This window comes from Mus musculus, chromosome 15 (genome assembly GCF_000001635.26).
Source record: "Mus musculus strain C57BL/6J chromosome 15, GRCm38.p6 C57BL/6J".
In the NCBI taxonomy this organism is placed as follows: domain Eukaryota; kingdom Metazoa; phylum Chordata; class Mammalia; order Rodentia; family Muridae; genus Mus; species Mus musculus.
Window position 1 is genome coordinate 41,863,878 of NC_000081.6, and position 10,975 is coordinate 41,874,852.

At 40.2% G+C, this 10,975-nt stretch overlaps 1 protein-coding gene across 1 annotated transcript; it reads right to left on the reverse strand.

The window, feature by feature from the left end:
• Nucleotides 1-1,415: 1,415 nt before the first annotated feature.
• On the reverse strand, nt 1,416-5,843 carry Abra (actin-binding Rho activating protein). The gene is made up of 2 exons (NM_175456.4): nt 5,142-5,843; nt 1,416-2,475 (listed from the first exon to the last, which is right to left on the reverse strand). The coding sequence occupies exons 1-2, from the start codon at nt 5,789-5,791 to the stop codon at nt 1,998-2,000; spliced, it is 1,128 nt and encodes a 375-aa protein (NP_780665.1). The 5' UTR covers nt 5,792-5,843; the 3' UTR covers nt 1,416-1,997.
• Nucleotides 5,844-10,975: the final 5,132 nt, after the last annotated feature.

Here is a 10,975-nt window from a genome sequence, read left to right on the forward strand (position 1 = left end):
GGAAAGGAACTGACATTTGAAAGTTAAAGCCCAAGAACAAGCTGAGAGTGGACGTGCTCTCACTTTGCCACACAATATGGAAAAGGTTTTCAGTGTATTCTTAAATTCACACAAGCTGAACTTTGAATAATCTTATGCCAGAGCCTGCACAATCTTTGTGTGCAGAGATGAGGAGGCAGGAACTGGTGGAGCATTAGTTGAAACGCGGCTACTGGGACTATCCCAAGTTCAAGTCTGAATTTGTTTTATTTCAAACACACACAGAGTATTTTGGGAATCTAATCTAAAAATAATACAAAAACTGTCACAGCTTCCACTCTGCTGGTTTCCTTCAATTCTGACATGCTTCTCTCTGTGACAACACATGTGCATGTGTATACATAAGAAATCCCATAAAGAATATGAGTAAGGACTAGTGACTCAGACTAGTATGGCAACAAAATCGTGTATGTCTCCTTAAATATGTTAGAATTTTCAGTTTGAAGCAATCATTATTGATAATTTCTATTATTTAATTTGTATTGTTTCTGACATGTAACAATTATGGGTTCCCATTATTTTGAGATATAATAATTTGACTTTTGTATTTATTGTTATAATACTTTTATTGTTATAATACAAAGTATTGTGTATTATACAAAGTATTATAACCATTTTAATTTTAGCTTTTTCAAATACAGTAAGAAATTGTAGTCTCTTGGGAGGCAGAGGCAGGCAGATTTCTGAGTTCGAGGCCAGCCTGGTCTACAGAGTGAGTTCTAGGACAGCCAGGACTATACAGAGAAACCCTGTCTCGAAAAAAAAAAAGAAAAGAAAAAGAAAAAAAAAGAAAAGAAATTGTAGTCTCATATTCATTTGGCTTTAGAATTATAATACACATTAAGGAAAAAATTAGTCACAGGCAGGTCAGTATTAGCTTCCTTGTATTAAATTAGCTTTTTCTTTATCTCAGAAGAACTGATACGCTGTTTGTTTGTTTTAGTTACTTTTTTTTGTTTTATGACATTTTCTTTATTAGAACAGGAAAGAAATATGTCCCAGGTTTTAAATTAAATGATTCTATGAGCTTTTGCTCCATTGAATATTCGTTTCACAGAGTTTCTGTATTTCTTGTTCATTTATTAGCATAATGTAAACAGTATTACCCAGTAAGACTTTCAGCAAAAATCAAACCTGCTCATGAACTCCACAAAGACAAGTCTGACCCTCCCACCAGTGTCCCACTGTCCTAGTGTGTACCGTCTTTGTGGGTCATGAGGCCACTGATAGCATTTGTTTTTGCAGGACTTGTTCACATCTGAATGAGGAAAGCTGATTAAAGGAACCTGGCTGTAATCAAACCACACAGAGGAGCTTCAACATCTTGAATTCTAACTTTGTTTACCCACCAAAGGTGCTGTGATTTTTTTTTTTTTCAAAAGAGTGGAGAATATTCTCAGAAATAGAGTACTTCCTGGGCAGGCATGAGCCCTACCACTTTAACAAAGTGGAAATGATTGCATGTAAGCCTGCTGTCCCAGCACTACAGAGGATGAGCTGACATAACGGTTTGAAGTCATCCTTCGTTAAATAGAGTTGGAGGCCATTCTGAGCTGGTGAGGATTTTTTTAGGCCAAACTTCCAATTTTATTCAGCTTAATGGAATTTTTTCCCCTAAAATATTACATTGCGATGTTGTCCTACTTTATCTAAGGTCAGTTTTCTTACCTGTAATGTGTACTTTTCAATTTATAATAATTTTATCAATGAAGGCCAGAAATTTTTGCTTAAAAAGGTAAGTGGAATTCCAAATATCAATATACTATGTTTGATAGTCTTAATACATTCTTCCAAAAAGTCGAGTGTCTTCGTCAAAATCTTCACATAGTAACCTCATAGAAACAGTACCAAAAGCCATTTATATAAAATCATTTAATATTGATAACATTGCAGAGCAGCTTGCCTTGGAGCTTGTAACACATTACTATTTATCAGCGGTGAGTGGATTTGTTGCGGGCTTACTCAAGGAGAGTAATCACAACATGGTCGTCTCGGCCTTGCCATAGCATCTCTCCTTCAAAGTGCACCAGTCCGTGTTTCCTGGCACGCATGAGGATGCCCACGACTTTATCAGAAATTCGAACATAGCGATCAAAGAGTTCTCCGAAAGTAACCTGGATCTTGCCATCTCGTCTGTGGCGAGCCATTGTGCGGATAACAAAGCACAGTTCCATAATTTCCCGATAGATGTGCTCTTCCGCTCGCTTGGCCCTTTCAGCTGTCTTGCTTCCCTCTTTGGGGCGGCCATAGCCCTCGTCTCCCTTGTGGAGCCGAGTGGACATGGCTAGATCATAGTCAAATTCGTCACTGAAGGGATTGAGCTTCTGGGACTGGACGTGTTCATCGGCCCACTGCTGCCACCTCCCTTTCAAGTTGTCCACTTGGCTGTATTTCCGATGGGCCTTACAGTTGAGTGTCTCAGAGTACCTGTTTGCCCTAGCGGAGAGAAGTGGAGAAGCAAAGTGAATACATGAAGCAAGTGCCGGACCCCGTGTACTTCCCATGTGTAGTCTCTGTCGTGGTATATGTCACAACTTTCTTTATCAATAACAATGATGGATTAGCCACTAGTGATATTAAACTCAAGCTTTAAAAAACAAAACACAAAACCTTCCTTACATAGAGTGTGAGGCCATCTACTAAAACGTTGCATGTCAAACATTCTTGAACTAGAATCAGTTCTTAGAGGGTTTCTGATAAGAGCTATTTCCCAAACATGCATTTGGTACTGCTATACAGATTGGAGTAGTTCTACATAGAATTCCATATTTATTTAGGTTTTGTCTGTTTGTTTTTATGAAAGCCTGTTTACACTAGGGTCAATGATGAACACACATTTTTTAAAGTAATGGGTTGCACAGGTAGAAGACCAAAAACATTTATTGAACACTATTTGGCTGGCATTTTTCTAAATACTTATTATTCTCCGCAATCTTTAAAAATGGATATTTCAGCTGTGTAGATGAAGAAACTGAAGCCAGGAAGACACAGGAGCACCCTAAAGACACAGAACTGTAAGCAGTAGGCTAAGACTGGACTTTGAAGCCAAGTTAAGCCGTCAGGATGTAACTTAAAAAAAAAATACTGCTTCCTCTAAAACAGAGGGAGGAGTCCATCTTCACAAAGCACCCAACTTTATCTCCAGAGCGTTAAGTAGCCTCACATCTGGAAGCTTTGGACTTGAAGGTGTAACGAGCCATTCCAGCACTGTCCCCATGGGTGGCATGGCAGGGCCCTATGAGCACTCATAAGTCACTGTTCTAAGCCCGAGAGTGGGCCAGGCTTATCTGTCAAGGTACAAACTTCTAAATTCTCCATGACAAATGGGCTCAGGAGACAAAGGGCTCAGTGAATCACACAGCAACTGCTTACTTAACTGCTTCTAAAGCATTTCAGTCTCTGTCCCTGGGGTCATGAGCTCTGTCCTATCAGAATAGCCTGAGTTTGTGGACTTCTTATGTCATCACAGTGCCAGGGCGCAAGTGTTTGCTGTAAGGAAGACACACACAAGCAGCCCACACACACAAATAGCCCATCAAACACAGACACCAAACCTATATACGGTTTAGATGCACCCTCGAAAGTTATTTTCAAGGAAATAACATCCACCAGATGGCGAAATTTCATTAATTCCCATGTTCAGAAAATCCTCTTAAGTCCTCTCGCTGTTAGGCTAGAATGGGAAGGGAATGAGGGTTTTTGTTTGTTTGGTTGGTTTTCTTTTTCTTTTCTTTTCTTTTTTTTTTTTCCTAGCCAGAGGGAGATAAACATGCAGCAAGGTTAACTGGGGAGATCCCCATACAGTACAAGTTTATCTCAATTTCTTAAGCTTGAGCAGTCTCTAGAAAATGTCCTTCACCTGAATGGCAGCTTCAGTGGGTCAAGAGGTCTTAAGAAGGAATTTCCCAGTACATGTTTGGGATGTACCGGTATGAAGGGAGATGGTTGTGACCCCCACAGTCAGTGCCCAGTTGTCTTTGTGGCTAAAGAACCCCAGCTCCTCATTCCACTATGCTCAGAAATGCTGGTTATTGGCACTGCCCAGGGACTGTCACTAATTTAACTAATCAATGTGTGTGTGTGTGTGTGTGTGTGTGTGTGTGTGTAAGGGGGGGGTGTCACATGTCAAGACTACTATCTAAATTGCAGCACCATCATTGCTGAACAATTATGACCTTTATTCTCCTTTCTAACAAGCTTGAGACCCAGGCCTCTGATTCTTTTTACAAATTGGTAACTATTCCCAAGTCCAAGGAAAGCATTCTTTTCATTGGAATGGGGGGAAGGGAGTGGGAGTAAGTATCAAGCTAGGTTGGAGAGATAGTTAAGAGTTCTTGCAATGCCAACATGAGGACCTGAGGTTGAATCCCCAGACCCCACATAAAAATAAAAATAAAAATATGGCCAACGTTTATAGAAGCCCAGCACTGAAAAGCAGACAGACATCCTGGTCAGCCAGGTGAGGCAAAATGGCAAACCTCAGGTTTAGTGAGATACTTGTCTTGTATATGAGAGGTGAATGACAGAATGTACACGTGCATGCACAAATGCATACACACACTCATGTGCACACACACAGAAAAGTAAAAGGCCATGTTTTTTTGTTTTTTATTTTTTTCTCTTTGTTTTAAAGCCCCTTAAGCCCTGCACTTTAGAGGTTACCAAGATCAATAAAACTGACATCTTGCTTTATGCTAAGGGAATTCGAGTAGCATGGGGATTATAAAACAAGCTCTAGTTCCGGAAACCTTTCCAGCTGCCTCGGTGTTCATGTGACTTTCGTGTGTCTTAGTGTCTCAGTGTCTCATTTTCTAAGCTTATATGCATTTCTACTACACCAAGAAGGTGGTCCATGTACAAGTCTAATTCAGGAAGCCTGAGAAGAGTGCTGACAGCAATTCCCACTTGTAGGTAAATCAGTGATGGCATGGACCAGAAGAGCCACAGCCGAAGTTAGTTAGCACTGTTCTTTCAGGTCAGGGATGTGCTACCCAAAAGAACCCACTCTAACTGGCAATTTATCGTCTGCCCTCTATACTTTTAGTATTAGTTGGAACTCCTTGTGATTGAGGCATAAGGAGTAGAAGGATGTATTCACTTACTGGGAGAGCAAGGGGCGTTTGATCCTGGCAGGAGCCACAGGCGCTGCATCTTGCTCAGGCCTCTCCTCCATATCCCCTCCGTAGCCACTGTCCTCTGTGTCTACGCTGTCACTCTTCCACGTGGGCTCTTCCTGTTCCATCACTTTCCAGCCTTTGGTCAGCTCAGACACCAGGTTGGTGCATTTTCTTCTCCGTGTTGGCGAGTCGTGACTAAGAAGGATTCTGTCAATGTCATTCTCTGGCTGAATAGCTTCAGACACGCCGCCATCATTCTCATACCTGTGGCTCAGGTAGTTCACATCTCCTCCCCTCTCATAAGCCTTGCTGACAACCGTTCTGGTCACCTCTTTCCTTTTAATGTGGGAGACCTCGGTGGCTTCTTCTGAGTGTTGTCCCTCTCCGTCTCGATCTGGCTTTGGAGACAGAGTTTTGGGGGCATGCTGGTAAGGACCGGCTTCTTTAGGAGCGTTAGGTAGGTCATGAGTTGCTCCCGGCAGCCAGCCTGCAGGCTCCTGGGCCTGTTTGGTACTGTTCTCATTCGCCCACTGCTGCCAACCTCGGGCCAAATTGATAACCAGGGTTGCTGTGCGGACCTTCCGGAGGGCACTCTTGGCCGGCCCCGCCTCCCTTTCCCTTTCTCCTGGAGCCATGCTACCTGTTTCTTCTCTGCTGACAGCCTGGGCACCAGCTAAAGGGGAATGTGGTTGAGAGAGATGCCTGGGATTTAAATAGAAGCAGGGTGTGAGTGGGAAGGAGAGCCTGTGACGGTGGAAACTATGCAAAGTATTTCTTGCCAAGATGTGGTGCCATGGCCCTGACGGTGTTCTGTTTTTAAACCCTGACAAGTCCCATTTCATCACAGCAGAGGGACATTTCTGGTGGCAAAGGACACGGATATGTTCCCTCCTCTCTCCTCCAAGTGCCAGAGTGGAAAGCACTAGATTGAATCATGTGCTCAGCTTTATGTTTTCCTTGACCTTAAAATATGATCCAACCATTTAGAGGAGTGTACAGTTAGTGCTCAGATTGTCCTAGACTGTTCAGGGCTTGTTGTCTCAGTTAAATCTCGGTAGCCCTCAATACAGCTGTTATTTGGTCTCCTTTAATAGCAGAGTGAAAAGGTATCTTACTCCCTGCAGATAATAATATATGAGATTAAAATCATGAGAGGTTCGAAGCTGGAGCTTCCTTTTAATCTATAACAATTAGAAACAAATTATAGAAGACTGTCTGCTCAGATCTTCATTTTCCAGATGGAAGTATTGACACCCAGAGGAAAATGAGGTCTAAATGTTGAAAGGCTTACTATTGTTGACATCCTATTAATATACATTAGCATGATATATATATTAATATTAAGACAGTAAACTCTTCTAATGACATAAAATTAAATTTTACTTTTATGTATTTTAGAAATTATGACTAAAATAATCTCTTAAAATATCAAAATGGTTAAATCCATATAATGACAAAATAATGGCTGTTATCTGAAGCATGCACTATTGAATTTTATTTTATTTTATTTTATTTTATTTTATTTTATTTTATTTTAGACAAAGTCTCCTTATGTACCCCTACCTGGCCTGGAACTTGCTATGTAGAACAAGTTTTCTTCAACTTCCCAGAGATCCACCTGCTTCTGCCCACTGTGTGCTAGACTTAAAGGCATGCACCACCAATCTGGCTCCCACCTTGTCTGGATTTTAACAATTAACTATTAGTTTAGTTCAGTTTTATCTTTTATCGTTGAGGTTGTAACATAATCACTCATTTTCTTCTCTCCCTACAAACCTCCCATATCTCTACATGCTCTCCTTCAAGTTTATGGCTTCTTTTTTCATCAGTTGTTGTTGTTGTTGTTGTTGTTGTTGTTGTTGTGTGTTTGCTAAATAAATAAGTGCAACCCTCTAGTCTATATAATGTTATTTAGATGAGGCTCTGATCATATACAAAACACTACAGGAAACTAAGGACTACTGGGAGCAGGAGAGATAGTCTTCCCCAAGGACAAGCTCAGCCATTGGTTGTCCAATACCAGATGGTCAGTCCTGAAGACAGATATTCCTCTTTGTTTTTAATAATAAAAACTTTGGTAGCAGGCAATGACATTTGTTTGAACATTCAGACATCAAGTAAATAAGTATTTTTAATAGAACTGAAAAGAGAAGTCATGTGACAGAGAAACAGCATCTATTCAGTGTATTAGACCAGATAAAAATGTGCAGGACTGGGCATTGAATGATGTCTTGAAGACAAATAGACCTTTGTTTTTCTTTTGCCACTGCTTTAGACTTTAAACTCTGTCCATTTCTACAAGTTTGACATACCATACGTTGGGAACTGTTACCTGTGAAGAGTATGAAAAATATAAAAGTTAATTTCTTCTGATAGACACATTCACTTCAAAAAAGAAGTGTAGTGTCATTTTTTTTCATCATGCCCGGGGAGTTAGACAATTTGGAAAATGTTTTAAAACTCTATCTAGAAATCTGTTAGGTGTGTTCTCTGAGTTCACCAGCATGTGATAACAATGGTACAGAGACAGGATCCCTCTTAAGTGGGAAATGGAATCACAAGGACCAAGGATTAATAAAAATAAATAAATCTCAGCTTATAATTCCTGGTCTTCCTTCCAAAAATGTAGACTCATTAAACACGGCTGGGTTCTAGTTGGATTCCACTCATCCCCCGGAAGGTCATGGTTAGGACAGGTCCCTCTGACACTCTCAGCCGCTCAGCCCGGGATCAGGTCCTTTTCCTCCTTGGAGACTGTTCCACTTTCCAGCTCAGTGTTGTTCAGCTTCCACCCTGACAGAGCAGAACTACAGACAGACATGTTACCAGGGCTTCATCAATTAGCAAGCATTGCAGTTGGCTGCCTGAGGCTTGAGACTGTCAGCAGACGGTCTTTCAGGGCCAGGGAGGAGCTCCTCAAGGTCTGTCTGTCCCTTTGACATTTGGCTTTGATGGCAACTGCAGCCCCTCAGGCATTTACAGAGGAGTTTACGACACTTTTCCTCTTCCTGTCAGACATTCCTACCCTTAAGTAACAATCTTTTGATTGCTTTAAAAAAATGTTAGCTTCATATTCTCTATCAAGGTCCAAGCTCCTAGAATTATATATTCTCCCATTAATTATGTGGTACAAAAAAATGAAAATAATAAGAAATGACAATGATTTGTATCAATACTAGTTCACAGTGAAAGGCTTGTGAAGTAACATTTAAAACTGTTGGTTGAGATGGAGGCCAGAAGTAAAGACTAGTTGAGAGACTTGCAGTAGGAGGAAGCACAGATGCCTCAATGCTTAGAGCACTGGCTGCTCTTGCAGAGAACCCTGAGCTAGTTGCTAGCACACATAGAGCAGGTTACAACTGTCTCCAGTTCCAGAATATTCAGTGCCTTCTGGCCTCCACAGGCACCAAACCTGCATATAGTAAACAGTTAATTGCAGGCAAAACACTTAAACACATAAAAACAAATCAATATTGATTTATTCCTATATGATCACATGTATGGTAACAGAAAAAGCAAAGAGATATTTACACATATTACCCTTCTAAATCAAGTGCAGCCATTTTTCACAGTCAGCTGTATGAGGTCACTACACCAAAGATATTTTATACATCTTTATAGGTCTTGTATATATAAAGCAATTTCAAAAGCTCATTTTTATATTTATTTGATTTATAGGTTCATAGCAAATTATAGGGTATTTTCAGACAGTAAGATGGTAAGGATAGTGAAGAAAAATAACATATTAATCATCTTATACAGCAGATAAAATTGATTTTAAAAATCCATAGAGCAACTCTATTAACTATACTTCCAACCTAATACATTAATCGTGCACGTTACTCATCCTCCATACCTGCTACTGGGTAATTTTAGCCTGGGTTTTCCTATATGTTTCTCCAATACTTCCTCTGCCACTGCTAAATACTGTTATTTTCAGTTTGACATTGTTTTGTTCTTATTATCCAATGTGTCATTCAAATTAAGTGCTATATATTTTAGTGCGTGCGTTTGGCGAAGCATGTCTTCTATATTCATCTATGCTGGATCAAGTGACAGGGTCTTGCTGTTTTTAAGGCTCACTGCATGGGGGAGATAATGAAGTTGTTTGTATATCTTGGCTCTTGTGAATAATACTGCAATGAATATCAGAGTTCAGATACCTTTTCCAAAAAAGATGAATTATTTTTGTTTTATCAAAATGTATATATGTCTGTGTGAGAATGTTAGAACCCTGGAACTGGAGTTACAGAAGTTGTGAGCTGCCATGTGGTGCCCGGAATTGAACCAGGGTCCTTTTAAAGAGCAGTCAAGTGCTCTTATCCACTGAGCTATCTCTCCAGACCCTAGATTATTTTGTGAGAATTACATAGAATATATTTTATCATATTATTCTCAAACACCAATTCTTTCCATATCTTCTCCGACCTCCCTTCAGGTTCTCTCCATTTAAAAACCCAAAACAAAACAAAACAAAAAACAAAAACAAACAAAAACAAACAAACAAACAAGAAAAACAAACCTAAGTTCCAGTTTGTATTGGCTGACTACTCCTGGGCCTGGAACCTGGTTTGGAGTGTGACCAAGTATGACTCTGTTGAAGAAAACTGACTTTTCCTGACCCAGCCACAATCTGATGCCAGTAAGTCCTTGGCTAGAGGTGGAATTTCATGTTCACCCCACTTGTCTTCCATGCTGGGAATTTGTCTGGCTTGAGCAGGTCTTATGCGGCTTGTGTATCATGGTCCTTGTGAGTTCATAAATGCATCTGCCCTGCTGTATCTGGAAAATGGTTTCCCTGAGATCACCAAGCACCTCTGGCTCTTATGGTCTTCCAAGCCCATCTTCTGCAGCGACCCCTGAGCCTGTGAGCAAGAAAGAATAGGTATCCCATTTAGGGACGAGCATCTCAAAGTCTCTTATTCTTAAGAATGCAGATATTGTAATAAGATTTTATCTGCCTTGGGTATATACCCAGGATTTCTAGGCCATATAGGAGTACCATTTTTTGTTTTTATTTTTGGAGCTTCCACAATATTTTCCTTAGTGGTGCCATTAATACATTAATTACATTCAGGACAACACAAAAGCGAATGCAAAAATCATCTGTTATGCTGATTTAACATGGAAAAAACAGAACTTGGGATGGTAGTCTTGTAATTATGGCTCAAATTTGCTTGTCTTTGACTAACAGTTGCTCAGTGCTTCTATGTTTGTAACACTAAATTGGGTTAGCTCATCTCCAGTGAAGCGCATGCTTCTTTAATTCAGATGAGTATCTCAATTCCGTAGAATAGGCTAAGCCAACTCCACAACTACCATATCAATGCCTAACCTCTTTGCTCCTCGAGTCTCACAGTGTAACTCTTCAAATATGGGATGTTCTTTTTGCCCATGGACAACAACTGAATGTGACTAGGGAAACACTGAGAAATGTATTAGAATATTGTTCAAATTTTGATCACCAACCTCATATGTTATTCAGTTATCTTCTGTATTCCTATTTTTTTCATTTTCCTGCTATCTCATTGACTACTGTTTCCCTAAACTTCTATTATTTCTTCTCCTATCCTCAGTTCCAACTACTAGGCTTGCTATCCATTTCATTTAGACACTAGTGCATCCCAGGATGCCTACTCTTAGGCTGTTTACTTGTCTGCACTCACTTCCATAGCCACACCTTCACTGTAGAAGCTATAGATGAGTAGGCAGTGCTCCAAGGAAGGGCAGCCCCTCTCTCTCTGCATCCTCATCCCCATGAAGACACAGAAGACATCTTTGTTCTACCTTTCTTCTCAGTTACTTCTTTCTATTGTCAA

Bases quoted from the DNA above. Each gene is read 5' to 3' on its own strand.
- Abra (NM_175456.4), bottom strand. From the start codon at position 5,791: ATGGCTCCAGGAGAAAGGGAAAGGGAGGCGGGGCCGGCCAAGAGTGCC. The intron at 2,476-5,141 runs GTAAGTGAATAC...TCTCTCCGCTAG, and splicing joins AAACGCCCCTTGCTCTCCCA to GGCAAACAGGTACTCTGAGA.